Source organism: Gossypium arboreum, chromosome 4 (assembly GCF_025698485.1).
Source record: "Gossypium arboreum isolate Shixiya-1 chromosome 4, ASM2569848v2, whole genome shotgun sequence".
NCBI classification, from domain to species: Eukaryota; Viridiplantae; Streptophyta; class Magnoliopsida; order Malvales; family Malvaceae; genus Gossypium; species Gossypium arboreum.
In genome coordinates, this window is record NC_069073.1 from 119,188,909 (window position 1) to 119,207,714 (window position 18,806).

At 28.3% G+C, this 18,806-nt stretch overlaps 3 protein-coding genes and 1 non-coding gene across 4 annotated transcripts; 2 read left to right on the plus strand and 2 right to left on the minus strand.

Annotated features, from left to right (window-relative positions):
* Positions 1-5,307: 5,307 nt before the first annotated feature.
* On the plus strand, positions 5,308-7,270 carry LOC108459748 (protein RADIALIS-like 3). The gene is made up of 2 exons (XM_017759154.2): positions 5,308-5,715; positions 7,083-7,270. The coding sequence occupies exon 1, from the start codon at positions 5,344-5,346 to the stop codon at positions 5,692-5,694; it is 351 nt and encodes a 116-aa protein (XP_017614643.2). The 5' UTR covers positions 5,308-5,343; the 3' UTR covers positions 5,695-5,715; positions 7,083-7,270.
* Positions 7,271-8,701: 1,431 nt separating this feature from the next.
* TRNAQ-CUG (transfer RNA glutamine (anticodon CUG)) lies at positions 8,702-8,773 on the minus strand. Its single transcript has one exon. It is a non-coding gene; the product is annotated as a tRNA-Gln (tRNA).
* A 1,202-nt stretch (positions 8,774-9,975) lies between these two features.
* Positions 9,976-14,297, minus strand: LOC108457781 (phenylalanine--tRNA ligase alpha subunit, cytoplasmic). The gene is made up of 17 exons (XM_017756918.2): positions 13,942-14,297; positions 13,757-13,846; positions 13,595-13,651; positions 13,442-13,497; positions 13,244-13,336; positions 13,076-13,166; positions 12,607-12,644; positions 12,263-12,301; positions 11,983-12,059; positions 11,816-11,900; positions 11,630-11,726; positions 11,202-11,298; positions 10,973-11,044; positions 10,788-10,854; positions 10,581-10,706; positions 10,422-10,476; positions 9,976-10,340 (listed from the first exon to the last, which is right to left on the minus strand). Exons 1-17 carry the CDS (start codon positions 14,212-14,214, stop codon positions 10,287-10,289), a joined length of 1,467 nt encoding a protein of 488 aa, XP_017612407.1. The 5' UTR covers positions 14,215-14,297; the 3' UTR covers positions 9,976-10,286.
* Positions 14,298-15,786: 1,489 nt separating this feature from the next.
* Positions 15,787-16,596, plus strand: LOC108458954 (probable CCR4-associated factor 1 homolog 11). Its single transcript, XM_017758341.1, has one exon. The coding sequence runs from the start codon at positions 15,787-15,789 to the stop codon at positions 16,594-16,596; it is 810 nt and encodes a 269-aa protein (XP_017613830.1).
* Positions 16,597-18,806: the final 2,210 nt, after the last annotated feature.

Here is an 18,806-nt window from a genome sequence, read left to right on the forward strand (position 1 = left end):
ATAAAAGAAAAAAAAAAGTTCATTCACTTCTCCACGATTCCCATTGGTTGGTACCCAATACTCGTACGTTTTTTTGCTTATCCTCTCAAACCCAAAGCACTTTTTCTTCTGTTTCAAAGAAAAATCTCCCTCTTGCTCGAAATAGATTCGTGTTCATGTTTGGGTATTCTTTATTTCTTGTCGTGATTATGCATTCTAGTTGATTGCATGGACCAGATGCCAGTGGTTGGAGCTTTTGAGCTGTTTGAACCGTCACCGTTTTGTGGGCCAAGTGGGGACTTGAAAAAGATAAAAAAGAGCTTGGTACACTCAAACCAAAGCCACCATAATTCATTCTTCTACGTAGACGCCTATTATTCACACACACCCACTCTCACAAAAGCCTATGAACTTTTAGGCTTAAAATATGCTCTCACTTCAGTTTAAGGATAATATTTTAGGCTTAAAAGCAGGTAGTGCTCGTTGGAAGTGGCATTGCAATAAGAACACAGAAAAAAAAGCACCATTCGTAGTTCGGTTTCTTCACGCCTACGAAGTTTATTTCATTGAGATAATTTACTTACTAACTTTCAATCTTATGTAACAACTGATTTAAGTCCTAATGCATTCTAATGTAGCAACCTCATTTTTGTACTATTTAGTTCTTTCACCTAAAAGTTTTTTTTAGAAACTTCAACTATAAACCAAGTAACACACTTGTTTACTCTATTAAAGCTCACAAAAACAGATTCATCAACGGATAAGTGTCAACGCTAATTCTCTAACATACTAGATCTATACAAGTCTCCTCAAATATATAAGGTTTCGAGACTTGCATATTAGATCAATTACAATCAATTCCCCTCTTAAACCGCAACTAAAATAATATACACAATATATTAATAAAGTCTAAGATATTCAGAAGATATTTACATATCATTCTTCAATGCAATCACGATTCGATTTCCTTATTTCAAAGGATCCACTTGCTTGATCCAATCCAATTTAATTTTTAAGATATGTTGCTTTAAATGTATTGTTCTTCATATATGAACTATAATAGCAAGATTCACAACCCAAAACTTTTCTTACGAAATATTTGAACTTCAAATATGACAAATTATTTTGTTCGTCGCAATGTCAAACGCAATAACCACTACCCGTAATTGCCTCAACACAAATCATTATCAACTTCCTATGTATATATGATAGTAAAAAATCAATATACAACTTTTAAAACATAAAAGTAAGAATATGTAATTGTTTTAACTTTTTAATTACAAAAACTGGTATTATATTTTGAGAGACTTTTATCATGGTTCCTTCCATCTTGTTAGGGCAGGATCATAAATTGTAAGAGAAAAGGTGTTGCTCTAATGTTTGTTTTTAATTTTTGCAAGTATCCATACATTGGGTATGAGCATATGGTCCTCTAAGAATTCCTTTTCACTTTTCTCATAAATTTTTATTGCTTCTTCACTATATCTAAAATCGAGCCACATCGAATTTTTATACAATGTAATATCTCTTAACTTTATCTTTTTATTTACAAAACTCGAAACAACTAACTTGCTTAATTAGATCTATTTTAATACTTGAATTTTTTTTATTCATTATGGTATTTGAATTTAACAACTAGATTCAAGTTTAGGCCTCTAAACTTAAAAAATATAAAAATTTGATGATGTGGTACGTTGATATTATACCATATCATCACTTGAAAATTAAAAAAAAAAATTATATAATTTTCCAGGTGATGTCGTGTTACAATTGTTCTAATAAATCGAATTGATCAAACCACTAATTTCAATTCATCAAGTTTAATCGGCTCTTCTGCTAGACCCACAATAATTAAATAATTAATTAAAAATTCATAAAAAAATTTAAGAAATAAAAAATTATTAAACTAGTTCAACCTATTCAACTTATAACTTTTTATTTTTATCAATTTTAAGTAGTTTCTGATTCAATCTGTTTAATTATTTCATCTGAACTAATATACCAGCCAATTTTTAATCTAATCGATCTGAACAATTAATTCAATCATATTTCAAAAACGTTGATCATGCCGTTAAATCTTAACTTAATCTAAATTCAAAATTAAAATAAATTTAATTACTAACTTTACGTGCCAAAATAAATTTAATTACCAAATTCATTATAAACTCAAAAGTCAAATCATAGAAACAGTAGGAAAGATCAGATTGGGCTGGAAATTAATAATTGGGATTTTTTATTTCTGAAAAATCACTATCATATAATCAGTAATTTACTGGTTCGGACCAGTATATCTTTGTCCTTTGATTCTCAAGACAATGACCCAATAATCATTTTATGGTCCAAAATGAACAACATTTCCAATGTCTTTTTTCAGCATATGTCCACATCAATGATCAAATTTAACATCAAAATCATAATTTTATTTTTGAAAAAGAAATAAATTTATTTAATATTATTTTATAATTAAAATATAAATAAAATAAAATGCATAAATAAATAAAACAAGAATATAATTATTTTTATTTTTAAATTTATTTAATAAATAGATTTCAAGGGTTTTATGATATTTTCTTCCAACTTGAAAGATAGATAGATATTCCTAAAATCATAAGGATAAGTGTATTCCTTTTACCTTTTTTTTTTATTCTTTCATGGAAACTCGAATTATTAATAATAAAATTTATATTTTGATAAATAATTTTAATGATGTGATATTAGTAAATAATATTTTAATTTATTATATTTAGAAAAAAATATCAACAAGAGAATCAATGGTAAAAGTATATATGGAGGTTCTTATAATAAGAGTCAGATTGGAGTTTATTTTTTCTACCAAAAATAGAAAAATTAATCTATATGTGTTAGACCAAAGATAAAACCGGTCTTTCTATTAAAAATTTTATCCATTTTGTAATGTTAAAGACCGGTCTCTATACGTCAGCATGAGGTATACATGTCTGGTTATTTCATCAGCAAAAAATAAATGAATTTTTATTAGAAATAATCAATTTACTTATTAATCTAACATATAAAGGCTAATTTTCTCTGAATAAATAGGATAAAATGTAATCTAAGACCTAATACAATAACCTTCAAAATACTTTTATCCAAAATCAATTTTCCTGTTACGAAACTCATTGAACAAAAGGTAATGTACCGAAAACCTTAGCTAATTTATGCATTGTTTCTTTTTCTTTTTCTAAAAATGAATATCATGTTAGAGTTTGTGTGACCCGAATCTCGTCACTTATTAAATAAATAAATATAGTGACAAAATAAAGGAATATATGGGGGCGAAGGGTCGAGGGTCAACCATTCAGCATAAGTTGAATCCGTATAGAACTATTCTTCTTCTATTTAATTTTAATTAGAACAGGGATTTTCAAACCCTTAAATAGATATAGCCAAAACTCTTCTTGTATCATTTATTTTTTAACATAAGTGAATTTCTCTTTCTCTGTTTAAAATTTTTTCTAAAAAGGTTTTTCACGTAAAATTTATATTTTCTTATTACTTTGCTATCGTTCTACCGTTATTATCCACGTTTATTATAACATATTAAATAAATTTAAAGTTTGAATTTTAATATTTACAATTTAGAAGAAAAAAAAAGTTTGCCACCTTGACTAACCAATCAACTGACACAGAATTCATCCTCTTATCCAACTAGAAAACTAGCAGCTCCAGTTGACTGATCCAATGAAAATAAAATAAGAAAAAAATAATAGAAATGATAAATTGATGAAAAAAAGATGAGTAGAGTAGGGTTTCAGGTTGCTTTTTGGAACACTGTTTGAGAGAAGCTCAAATACCAATGATCTGAAAACAAATCAAAATGCTCTGTCACTTTTCTTGTCTGTATGTTCAGTGTCCAGATAGGATTTTCTTTTTAATTTCACTCCCACTGCTGTCATTCATCAAAGGGTTCCACCTTCATGTATCCTCAAATATGATGATAAAATGGTAAAATTAGTATAAAGGTAAACTTATCATTTCTGGTAAAAGATTCGTCTATTCTTATTATTAAAAATTAGCGTAATGTAATGTTATATTCGTATTTAACCTTTAAATTCAAGTAACATGTTTAAGATGTTAGTATCGTAACACAAGATCTGATATAAAATTTTATTAGCCAAGATTTATCATATCAAATCATTAAAGAACAAAATTAAATGGCAGAATTGTATCTGAACCCATTAATTTCTTGGAATCTTTGATCTTGTAGTTTTGATTGTCCAAATTTGTATACAAGTAACACAGAGAATGTGGCTCTCTCCTTTCTAAAGATTGGATATTAGAAAAGTTACGAACATGTAATTAACTTTTGTGTATTAACACTAATTTTTAATCTAACCCACCATCAATTAGAAATTAGTTATTAATGTACCCAGACATATTTGACTCATAAATTATCTAATAACTAAAGCTCAATAAATTTTAACCAAATTAGATCACTTTAATCTAAACTAATCTTGTATAATAATAAATAATAACATGTAATTACTATTGTTATATATGTTATGTCGTATTTCTCAATATAAAATGACCTACACCGATGATAAAAACCGAAAATTAACATAGAAAAATAATCTAATTAACGTTTGTTGGATTGACTGACAAAAAGTTGGATGCCAATTTAAAAAAAAAAACAATAATAGAAGAGTTTCACTTTTTTTGAGATTCAATCTGACTCAACTCTAGATCAAGAACGTAACCAAAAAAGACAAGCAATGACCTTATCTTTCTAAATAGTTTAATAATTATTTAAGTGATTTTTAAACATAAATAGTCCAATTTAAATGGAAAGGTTGTAATTTTGGCCTATTTAAAAGTTAGAAAATTCACCTCATCTTTATGTTTAAAAGTAATTTTAAAATTTGTGGTTAGCATTTACCCTTTAACGGGCCTACAGAATACAAATGATTAGTTACTTAGCTCGCCCGGACTTTAATACAATTTTTTTTTTAATTTTAACCCCTCAAAATTTTATAATAAATAAAAAATCACGGAGTGCCTTACAGACAGGTTAAACTTGCATGCTATTCCATTGGGTGATAAAATCATCCAATAAGAATCTAGTTTTATCAAGTTTTGTTTGTCTAATATTATCCAAATTTTAACCAATTTCATATGTTTTCTTTAAAGATTTATCTCAATCTTCCAAGTTCTAACTTATTATTACAGGATTAAACATCCAAAAACCCAGTTTTTGGCTGTCCTTTTTTTGTAGTTTAATTAACTTAATTTGCTTGTCTCAAAGAAACAGCTCCTCTCTTACAGATGTGGTTTTTAATGAAGACGAGTCATATAGATTCCCCCCAAGTGGCTCAAGCTCAAACCCCACTGCTTATAAATACAGCATCCATGGCTGTCTCTCAAGCACCCCAAACAAAAACACATCTTTGCTTCATCTTGTTTTGTTTTTTCTTCTTACATTTGAATCTGGTAATGGCTTCAAGCTCTTTACGTTCCAAAGATTCAGGTTCAACATGGACCCCAAAACAGAACAAACTGTTCGAAAAAGCATTGGCACAGTTCGATAAAGATACACCAGATCGTTGGCAAAATGTTGCCAAGGCTGTTGGTGGTAGTAAAACTGCTGAAGAAGTTAAGAGACATTACGAAATCCTCATCCAAGATCTCGAACATATCGAGTCAGGTCGGATTCCGATTCCCAAATATAAGTCGAGTGGCGGCGGCGGCAATGGCCGGTGATCGAGAAGGAAAAAAGAAAAGGTAATGGGGATGGTAAATTTACTACCAGTTTGCATGGTTTTCAACTGGATTATCTGTTCAATTTTTATGGCTCTAAAGTTATGAAAATATAAAGGATAAATTCTACTCTAAGCCCTGTATCTTTTATACATTTGAAATTTAGTCTCTTTATTTTTTGAATTTAAAATTCACGTCCAATCAAAATTATTTTTTTAAATTTGTTGATATGATATTTTGAAGTAAAAAATATATTCACTTGATAACTATGTAACAACTAATTTAATAGAATAATTTTAATAATGTTTATAATTGAAAATGAAAAAATAAGACTAAATTGTAAGTGCAAGAGAAGTAGAAGGACTTGGAGTACGTTATAACCAAACATAAATCAATTGATGATTAACGCAAAACGCCAAAATTAAGGTCTTAGAAAAAGTCAAAAAAGATATGACAAGTGATTAAGTGCTTCAAAATATCATCTCCTCCATCTGATATTTCAGTTTGTGAAAAGCCACTTCCTTACCCTACAATTAGAACTGCCCATCATCGGTTGGTTGGTCGGAAAATTGAGAGATTTTTGGTAAAAATTATAGGTATGAAAAATATGCTTGGATAAAAAAGTAAGATTTGTTTAAAAATTCGGCTTAACCCGATTCGAAATAGTAAAAATATTTTTTTAGAAATTTGTTATTTTCTTGCTTTTCTTTTGCTGCTATTTTATTTTTATTTTTCACTATTTTGTTATTATTATTTAGATATTAAATAATTCTTGTTTTATTGTTAATTTTATTACTATTATAGAGGCATTTATTTATTAAGTTACACCTATTTTAGCGTTATTTAAATATAAATATATATTTTAAATTTGATGGGAAACATTTATTTTAATATTTTTAATATTTTTAATGTATTATATTTTAATTTTTATATATATAAATAATATAAAAAAATTAATTTACGCAGGCCGAGCCTGGACATAACAAATGAGTCTGAAATTTTGATAAAACACAGCCCATGAACAAGTCTACCTACAATAATTATTTTTTAATTATTTGTGTTGTATTTAGAGATATATATTTAATTATGAAAAATTATAAAATAATTATCCAACTATTTAATTTTTTTAATCATTAATTGTTAAGTGTTAACGAAAAAATAACATGACAACTTTTAAAATTAGTATAATAATAAATTTAGTCCTTAACATTCAGATATTACCTAATTTAATTCTCAAGTACGAATATTATAAAACTGGTAAAGAATAAACCGACGAAGATCGAATCATCTCAACCATTAGTTTCCTTTTTTTATAGAATATTATGCTTGTTTTATATATTATTTTTGAGTTGATATATATTCTATTAAATTTTCTTACTTGTGTTTTACAGGCTTAGGAGTTTTGTCTTTCGAAGTTGCATTGAAGTCCAAGACTGGTGGCCTAACTTTTAAATGCTATGAGACCCCATTTCTCCTTTTTATTTTTTTTTTTTATTTTTTTCTTCCTTCTATTATTATTATCTTCATGAATTGTAATGAAAATTATCTATTTTTCAATACCATAATTTTCTTTCTTTCATTTTTGGTATGGTAAATGTTGAAATTCAAATAGAAAATTTGGGTTTAATTTTCTTTTTCCTCTTATTTTCTCCACTATTTCTTAGTTTGAACTTTGATAATATAAGGTTTTACAAATTAAGCATGCAAACACAAAATCATAAAAATGAGAGTGTATATAATTAGATTGTTGAGTATTTTTTCCTGTCTCTCTAAGACTGTGGTGTTTATATATTTATATGATATGGGGTACTGTTCATTAATATGATATACTAGGTAGATATCATGTATACAAATATGTATCCTACTCTAGACTTGACACGTGCAACTTCGCAGGAAAGCAAACTCGGTTTGCGAACTACTCCTGGGAGCTCAATAGAATCCGGCCCAAACTTATTTGGTTTTTGCGCAGATAATAATAACTATTCTAATAAGACCATATATAAATAATTATGTTTTGAGTTAAAATTCAAGTAATAAAATCAATCCATCCTTGGGTTGATAAAAGAATCAATAATTTAGTATTTAGTCTTTTTATTTTTAGATTTTAATTTTAGTTTCTAGTGTTAATACAATTAAATTTTTTCAGTAAATTAAATTGATAAAAATATATTCACTTGGTAGTTATGTAACTAAAAGAAACTCATAATAAACCTGAATTTAACAAAATGATTTTATCAAGACTAACAGTTGAAACTGGAATTTGAAATTTGAAAAGTAGTACTAAAATCTTGTAAATAAAAGTACAAAAATAAATTCTAAATTTGTAAAGAATACAGATATTTATAGTACATTTTAACTGTATTATCTGTTCAAATTGATATTGTAGCTAAGAATTTCCCAAAACATATAGATAATTCAACTAATAAAAAATATTTAAAAAAAATACTGTCATTATTTAATACAAAAGCATTAATATAATGTTTTTATTTTATGAAGTATAAAATTATTTATAATTATTTTTAAAAAGTTATTTAAACAAGTTTAGTCTATTATATCGATAGTTGAATTTAGAGTAATTAAAAATATTAATATATTATTTTATATTTGACTTTGACACTTCTTTTTAGTATAACATTTGTGTTTTTTTTTTGTTCGATCTAGTACTTATATTTAATAAAAGTTCTATATTTTGGTACCAAAAATAAATATATTAATTTTTAATGTTTAATTTAGGTTTTAAGGTTGACTTGATGAATGTTAAATGCTAAAATTATTAGAATTAATTAAACAATTATAAATTTAATTATTATAATGGACATGACAGTTATCTTAAGCTAAACCTGAGCAATTGTAATTCAAACAGAAGACGCATTGATACTAAAGAACAAAGAAGTAAGCACAAATTAAGTCTCAATAATTTAGTAGATCAAATAACAAGGAGTTTAGAAAGTCACAAAGTTGGGAAAACGCAAAGAACAAGAAAATAACTATAAAATCAGAAAACAAGTTAAGGTTCCACCGAGATTTGAACTCGGGTTACTGGATTCAGAGTCCAATGTCCTGACCACTAGACCATGGAACCACTTGTTGCTATAGGCGTTCAATATATTATTTTAAAGATATAATATAAAAATGAAGATCTAAAATTATTGGCAGTATAATTTTGGGTTTGTTTAATATATGATGTCTATCACGTGAGTTAATAAGCTTTAAATTTTTTGAATTTCGTTAAATAATTTATTTTTAAAATTATTAAGAGGTAATTACATGTTCGTTAAGAGAACATTACATTATTATCACCTGCTTTTCTAAATATATATAATTCTTTTTAACAAATATAAAATTGTATAAATTTATAAAATAAAACATATAAAATTTATAAAAATGTAAAATGTTGTTTAAAAATAGTAAAAGATGCACATGTAGAATTAACAAGACCAAATGTATCTCCATTTTTTTTTATTTCTAAACACTTTTGTAAAAGTAATTTTATATGTTTTGATATTTGAAAAAATAATTTCAAAATAAATTCTCAATTTTTTAATTCCAAACAAATAATTTAAAACGGAAGGGATCCACTTATATCAATTCTTCCATAATTTTTATACAATTAATATTTTAATAATTTAATTGTCATATATCATTTTCATTCATATAAATTGTGCATGTCAAATTTTGTATAAATTAAAATTTTTAGTATGATAAGAATACGGATCGATTCAAAATTTTACATGACAAATATAAATATATTAATAAATTTAATAAATAGATTGTTAAAATATTAATCACATAAAAATTACAAAAGATGTAAACCATTTAAGTTATGAAAGTATATCCTCCCCATTTGAAAAGATTTAATGCTTTTTATTTTTTATATTTTTATAAGTTTTAAGAATTATTTTATTTATTTGTAATTATTTATAAATTTCCTATAATTTTTATATAATTTGTAGTCTTCATAATTTTTTTACAACTTTCTATATATAAATTTGAGCTTTTAAAAAAGAAATTGCAGTTTAGGCTGTTGAAGAAAAAACCTAAACAATGACACAATCCAGGTTTGGAAGCCAATATAGGAATTCACTTAAATACAAATATTATAATTATGTTGAATTTTTTTTACAAAAATTAATAATTTATGTTATCAAATTTTTTGGGGAAAAAAAACAAACACGACGTTGTTTAAAAGATGCATCATCTTGATCCATTTTTAAGACACCATGCCATAGAATAGAAAACAGACAATTAAATATCCAATGCAAGTAGGAATAATGGATTGGGTGCTTTTATCTCAAAACAGCTTCAATTAACATATATCTTTAACAAAATGGTACAGTAAATGCCTAAATTTAGACCAAATCATGGACATGTTTTTTAAAAACATAAAATACAAAATGTGCAAACTTATGATCAGTCACTTCCAAAGCAGAAAAACTGAAAGCAAAGTAACCAAAAATGTTTAAATACAACCATTGCTCCGTTGTATATGATGCTATAAAACTACCATGTGCAATGTGAATTGATGGTGTATCCTTGGTTCAATTACCAAAAGAGAAGAATGGAATGATAAGGGAATTATCCCACATAACAATAATCTAATCAATTCCGAGACGACAGATGGGGTTTCGTTTCATGAGGCTAAGATCCACCTGTAATAACAACCGTGCTTATTAAGCATATTCCGTCTGAAAACAACCAGAATGTAGAATGAAGAAAATATGCCAGCATACCTTATGTCCGAATAGATCCCGGATGTTATCGACTCCGTAGAGTATCATAGTTGGTCTATATGTCATGCAAACAAGAAAGAAATATCAAGACGGTTCAAATTTTGGTTCAGGAAAATGTTAAACCATTCAGAACCTTCTTCAGAGAAAGACTAATATTACCTTTCGAGAGACAGGCCCCAAGCAATAACACGAACATCCTCAGGGAATCCCATTGGAAGCAACATTTCAGGTCTGAACATGCCCGAATTTCCGATTTCCACCCATTTCTTCAAGCCTTCATGGTAACTGATAACAACAAAAATGATCCATCAAGTCTAACATTTACCGAATAGGCAATAAAATTAAGAGAAAAGTGTTGGTTATCACCTGAATATCTCCATGCTAGGTTCAGTATATGGGTTGTAAGCAGGCTTGAAGCGCAACTTGGACATTCCTGAAAAAGAGATAAACCAACTGTTATGGGACAAACCTTATCCGGGAACACTACAAGCTTCCATATATTGAACTGTAAAAGACTAAACCGATCAAAGATGATGATTGATGATTGTTACCTAGTCGTGAGAAGAAGTCATTCAGGACACCAATCAAATCACCAAGAGTAAGCCCCTTGTCACATACCAAGCCTAAACCAAAAGAGAGAATTTTCAGATGGTCAGTGAATCATTATATGCATTCCAAATGAAAACATTAATCGGCTATTAGTACAATAGATATTGGTCCCAGCTTGGATCCAGGTAACATAATCACCAACTAGTTGATATGCATGCAGCTTATAAATACCTTCAATCTGATGGAACTCTGCAAGATGAGTTCTGTCCACAGATTCATTTCTGAACACACGATCTATAGAGAAATATCTTTTGGGGGTAAAAGGTTGCTGAAGATGAAATCATAAAGCAAATGAGTATTAACTTTCATAGGTATTGATTAAAAATGATACCACCAACATCAACAACAACTACTAACTATTATGACAGCATAAAATATATAGTCAAGTTTTACATGCAACACAGATTCTGATCATTGATGGATTGTTCGCGCAATAAGCATCACGGTGCAGTGCAGGTAATTACAATGGTAGTATGATGCTCGTTCAAAAGATAATGACAAATACTTAAGAAAAGAAGGCTTTTGAATTTAGAAAAAGCAGCGAGTTGAAGGAGGTTTCTAACCCCAGAGATAAGTGAGGAGATTGAAGACAATCAAACCTTTGCAAGAGCATAAAGCATTCGAGTAGAGACAGCAGTTGTGTGAGTACGCAATAGGTTTTTGTTTGCTTCTTCTCTTTTCCAGTCATACATGTATCTTTTGGAAAAACAAATAAACAAATTAACCAATTTCATTGTTGTGAAATATGGAAGCAATAGTAACAGGAAAAAAGGAAAATGGCATACCCCCTGGAGCCATAACCACCAGATTCATGAACACGCTTCACCAACTTCACATAATCTTCAGGCAGTTCCCTTGTAGTAGATGGAACTGCGAATGAATTCTCCAAATAAGTAACAAAACAGATAGTAGTAAAGGCATGTTATAAGACATTCCGTCAATCGAAACATACCTTCCAGAAAGAATGTATCATGTGAATCACGTGCAGGGTGTTGTTGTGGCTGGAACAATGCATCAAAGTTCCAGAAGCTACAAGTGGAAACAGATATAGGAAACCAACTTTAGAAACAAATTTATTCCAGCCAAACATGAAAGAAAGAATTAATGAGACCATGAATGTAGGATTTAAGGTTCCTTCCAAGTATATGTTGCTTTCTCAAAGAAGCTCCACTTAAAATCAACTATCAGAGAAACACGAGAATGAAAAAGTAAGAGCCGGCCATGTCAACTACCTGCTTTCGACAAAATTATTTGTTGGCATCTCCTCAAAACTGCAGTCAACACAAAATGGAAACATATATCAAAGTTAAAGTTGACAAACTAATCGCTGCAAATATAATCATTTCAAACTTGCAGAGAAATGACAACTGTCAAGTGAACTTTATATTAAAGAAACAAGCATAATAATGTCATAGAAAATTAAAAACATCAAGGCAAGCCAGTGAGTGTTCCATATGCACTACAAATTGATGTCCATCAATGGTTCTCATAGCACCGACATCACCATGTAATATTAAATATAAAACAAGTATCTGAATGCACATATAAGTGTTACATAATAAAGCTCAAAACTCACCCCAACTGAAGAAATATGTTCTTTAATTGTTGTTTCACCTGAATATAAAATAAGGTTTAAAAATGTTAATTCCATATAGACAAGCGGATGCCTAAGCAATCAAAAGTTACAGCCTCAATCAAGCAAAAGGCAGAGTGAAAGAACTTCCGAAGAGAATCATTTGCATCATATTGTGCATAATAGATGATGTTCACACATTTAAGTATAGGTACCTTGAAGAATAATCATAATGTCATTCTCAGACCAAAATGGGAGGCCCAGTTTATATATCCTCGCAAAAATTATAGTCTCCCATGACAAGTTTTGTTCTATCCATTCTTATGGAAGCTAGGAAATATAAACCTTTAACGATTACATAGTTGCAAATGATTATATAATTACGATGTTCATAAAAACAATACATATATTTAACAGTTACATATTTGCCATAAGCTAAATGAAGTTGATAAATATAGTGTCCTATACTTGCCTTGAGTAATGGATGAAGATGGCCAGCTTCAGCAGGTGGTCCTTTAGCATTGAAGTTATACTCTTTGAACTCTTGTTCCTTCCAGTCACCCCTAAAAGAAAGTAACCAGATATAAATATCGGTCCAATAAAATCCCTCTGGAGCAAAGCACGATGGTTAACAAAATACCTCTGTAGATTCTCTCGAGTCAGATCAGTAGCAACTTTCTTTCTTGTAGGGGCATAGTTAGGCCCTTTTTTCACTGAATAACCTTTCCATGTCCTAAAACAAGATGTAATTGGTAGAGCATAAACAATGTGAACAAAATACACATACACTGAAAGAAAAATGCGATAAAAAATTAGAGGCAAGGGACTCGATGATCACTGTGCAACAATAAGCTTCCTAGCTTTAAGTGAATTAATGTCATCTTTGCCGAGTGCCTGGCGTAAGAAAAATTCGATTTTAATCACTTAATTGAACAAACAAAATTAAACCCATCCACATTGATTCCATATGTAAATTAATGTGGTGACATACATCTCCCTTTTGTATTCTAATAAGCAAATCCTTGACCTTATCTTCCACATGTTGAACCTAGTAAAAAAAAAAAAAAAAAACCAAATCTGAACGGGTAAATAACAGAAAATTCACATAAAAACATGAGAATCCATAAAACATAAACCATAAATACTATTTTACTTTTCTCGAAACTTGTTTTCCCATGTCGACCCATTTGTTTTTCCCAGCTTGTGAGCAACCAATTTTGAAAACCGAAGGCTCTAACTTTTTCTGCAACAATGAAAACAGTTTGCATGTTAGAAAATAGCTTACAAATTATGGATCCAAACCAAAAAGAAAAAAAGAAAACGTCCAGTAACACTGACCTGTAATTCGTCTTTAGAAATAGAGCCTTCTTGAGGGACGGCTAAGAAGAGTTGAACTTCAGGGGAGCCATCGGCGGCATACTTCTTGCCTTCATCAGTGAGGACCCAACTCTCCCTTTTAATGTCTTGAGCATCGATGTAGCGGAAACCATGGAGGCTCTTGATGACATTGACGACATCGTTGTGTTGGAAACCGTGTTGGGATGCGAATTGGCCTGAATCTGGGATTTCTTCAGACGTCGCTAGGTAACCTAGTATTGCTTCTTCTGCCATTGTTGAATGCAAACCACTATCAAACCCTGAATGTTTGGTTGCGACGGCTATGAACAAATGTAAAGCTAAAAAAATGGATTTTGGGCTTTATTTTGGGCTTATACATAACGTGGGAAAATATTTATAACACCACGTCATCTATATTTCTTCTCCAATGTTTTCACGTTGAATTTTAATATTTTCATCTTTAAAATAAATAAATCTAAATGAAAATTCATAAATTCAGAATGAAATTTCTAACGAGATATTCCTATTCCAGACAATTCTTTTCTAGAGTAAACTATAAAAGTAAGTGTGAATTTTATTTTGACAACTTAATTATTAATTTTATTTAGATTTAATTATTAAAATATTCAAAATTAATTGTTGTTAGATTGACCGAAAGTTGATATCTGTTTTTCATTAATTTAATAATAATTTTAACTCTTTAATATTTACCCATTCTATTAATTTAATCCTAAATATAAAAAATTTAACAAACCTGTCATACACAACCAAAATAAAAGCTTTGCTGTCAACTTAGAATTTCGTTCTTGAACTTTTCATAATTCAAAATTCAAGTTCAACTGTTAATACTGTTAAAATTATTTTATTAAATTCAGCTCCATCTTTTTAGTCACATTGTTACTAAATGAGTATTTCTTTATTTCAAAATGCCACACCAATAAATTTAACAATGTTTGATAATTTGACCTAAATTTCAAATCATTAAATATAACTAAAATATATTAACTTATCAATTCAAATATTATAATAGAAATTTTTCAAATCATAATTAAAACATTTTTAATATATTCAATATGTAACATAGTTTCACTAAATTTAAAGTAACATTATTCAAAACAATAACCTAATTAACTCTAATATTAATTAAGTGATAATTAAGATTATTAAAATTCTATTCTACTTCAATAAAATTAGCATACCTTTTTGTTTATGTCAACTTCTTTTTAACTAATAATTGTTATTTAACTTATAATTATAATTATTACAACTTAAAATTTTATTTAGATAACAACTTTTTTAAAATTAACACAATTATTTTAATTAATAATTGTAAATTAAATTATAATTATTTTTAAATGTGTAATTAACACAATTTGTATTAAATTATATTTTTAAAATATATAATTGTGACACCTTTATATTATTATTATTATTATTATTATTATTATTATTATTATTATTATTATTGATAAAACATAAACTTAAAAATCTAAACACTAAACCTTACCCATGAAAACATAGTACTTTTATTTCTTTAAAGCGTACAAATAAGATTAGAGTCCACCCCTAATTTTATTTTTCCTTTACTAAAACGAATTTAGTAAAAAGAAATTAAATAAAGAAAGTATATATAAGACAGTACCCTCCTTATATTAATACACTATCTTATAACTTAATTAGGATTAAGAAAATTATATTTTATAAATATATATTAGTTAGAATTGAATTAGGATTACGGAATTTATATTTATATATATCTTAGCTAGAATTGAATTAGGGTCACGAAAATTATATATAGAGTTCAATAGTTTCAGTTTAAAGCATAAGTCAAGAACAAGAAAAAAAATGTCGATTTTTGTCAACAAACCAGTGATTGTTAGGGAAGTATTTGCTGACAATTTGGAATATGAGTTTATGTTAATTCGAAGTGTGCTCCACAACTATTCTTTTGTTTCTATGGATACTGAATTTCCTGGTACAATTTTTAAGCCTGACAAAAAATTCGTTCAATTAGGAAATCCCGAAGTCAATTACAGGTTCATGAAAATTAATGTCGATGCTATGAAGATCATTCAACTTGGTTTAACGCTCTCTGATTCTGAAGGTAATTTGCCAGATTTCGGAACTCCTTTTTGTTATATATGGGAGTTTAATTTTAAAGATTTTGATATTGGAAAAGATTATTATGATAAAGAGTCTATTAAATTACTTAGGCAACAAGGTATAAATTTTACGAAGAATAAGGAAAAAGGCATTTGTTCGAGAGATTTTGGCATGATGTTTTTGATTTCCGGGTTAGGTTTCAGTGAATTGACTTGGGTAACTTTTCACAGCGGTTATGATTTCGGGTTTTTGTTGAAGATTTTGACTCAACATCCATTACCGCCTGATCTCAAGTCTTTCATGCGACATTTGACTTTTTACTTCGGTTGTAGAGTTTTTGACATCAAGTACAATTTCAAGTTCTTTAACTTACACGGTGGACTGGAAAAGGTGGCAAAAACTTTAAACGTGGCTCGTGTTATTGGATTAAGCCATCAAGCAGGATCTGATAGTCTTCTCATCCTCCGTTGTTTTATGCAGATAAAGGATACGAAAGCTTTTAAGCAATGTAACCAAAAGTTGTCAGCCTTAGCATTGTACGGACTGGTTTGAGTTAGAAGTATAATTTGTTAATTATTCTTATTTCTCTATATTATTTTCAAAATTAATAGATTTATGAATTTATTCTAAATTTTATTTATCTACTTTATATTAATTTTATATAAAATACATTAGTATTATCGTTTATTTTGTCCACCCATAAGATTATAATTTTATATTTGTACATAGCACAAATACATTAGTATTACTGAATTTTAATTAACCCTAGGGAAGGGGGCCCTTAGATAGTTGCTTAAGTTTTGCTATAACAATGTCATTACGTGCCAGAGTTTAATTACACAGAGGATGCCTTCAATTGAGTGAGAGCTGGGGCAGAGATTGCCTTCTCTATAATTAAATTGCATAATCATTAATTTAGTGTTTAATATTTATATATTTTATTAATTTATCTTTTTATAGTTAAATTTAGTTCTAAATCTTTTAAAAAGAATTTAATTTGACCATTAAAATTTTAAAAAGATTTTATTTATTTTTTATAGGATAAAATACACGTAAATTATCATATTAATTGTGACGCTGACATAATTTTTAAGTAGTAATTTGTTAAACAAAATATTTAACTTTTTTAAGTTTAATGAAAAAAGTAATTAAAAAAGGATAAATTGAACCTATCGATTAGCTGCCATAATACAAAAATCACAGTAGTGAAATCCCATTGACCATTACCAATGGAGAAAAATATGATATTAGCCTGGATTTTGATTCTCAGCACCGCCATGGCAGTAGCTCGTTACCAAGATTATTACTCCCATGGCGGACCATACGTTCCACCTCTACAAAAAGTAACCTATCTCCACTTCTTTTTACACGACACTATTAGCGGCAACAACCCTAGTGCAGTCCCCATAGTCAGTCCCAACACCACCACCTCGACGGGCTTCGGCTGCGTGATAGCTTTCGATGATCCACTCACCGTTGGCCCCGACATAACATCAGAGGTCATAAAAAATGTATATGCTAATGGATTTTGGGCTAATACATAAGATGGGGAAATATTGAATCAATAACACAAGTGTTCTAAATTTCTTCTCGCGGTATTTGAAAAAAATCAAATGAAAATGAAAATCCTGAAATTCAGGATGAAATTACTTATGTGCTCCTTGTAAAGCTTGTTGGAAAACTCGTTGTCGGACTTGATTAATCGCTCTTTGATGTTCAAAATAAATGGTTTCATTTTTGTAATTTTCTAATTGTTCTAAAATCTTATAAGTTGAACTAATCAAATTCAATTATTTTCATTCTTTCTTGGAGTATCCATTCACTCGAAACTGATCCGCCTCCATTTCTACTTTCTGTAAGCGAGCCCAGGCCTTTTCTAGCCGTTCAATAGCCCTTCGCGTGGTTCTTCTAGATTTTGAATATTATTCGAGATCCTATCTTTTTTATTATCTAATAAATCACATAATGAAAATAGATTATCTTTCCATTCATTTTTTTTTATTTCAAAAATTTCATGATCCCTTCCGAACCGAACATGAACCTTTCTATTCATTTGGTTTTCACGCTCAATTATTTCTTATTTATTGGGAATTAATTCCTAATATTTTTTCTATTATTAGAAAGGGATATTCCTATTCCATAAAATCCTTTCTCAATATAAGATAGTTTTATTTTGACAACTCAATTATCATTTTTTTAGATTTAATTATTAAACTATTCAAACTAATTATTGTTAGATTGATGGAAAGTTGATATCAATTTTTTCATTAATTTAATAATAAATTTAACTCTTTAATATTTACACATTCTATCAATTTAATCCTAAATATAAAAATTCAACAAATTTAACAAACCTGTCATACATAACTGAAATAAAAGGTTTGCTATCAACTTAGAATTTAGTCTCTATATTTTTATTTTTAGGAATTTAATCCTCAACTTTTCAGATTTCAAAATTTAAGTTTAACTATTAATCTGTTAAAATTACTTTGTTAAATTCAGGTCCATAACAATGTCATTTTTTTAGTTACATTGTTACCAAATGAGTATTTATTTTATTTCAAAATGTCACACTAATAAATTTAGCAATGTTTAATAATTAGACCTAAATGTCGAAACTTGAAAATAGAATGACTCAATTTTTGAGAATAAAAGCATATGGACTAAATTCCAAATTTGTATAGAGTACTTAGACCCATGCATAATTAACGTAAAATAACATTTTTATTTAAATTATTAAATATTACTAAAATATATTAACT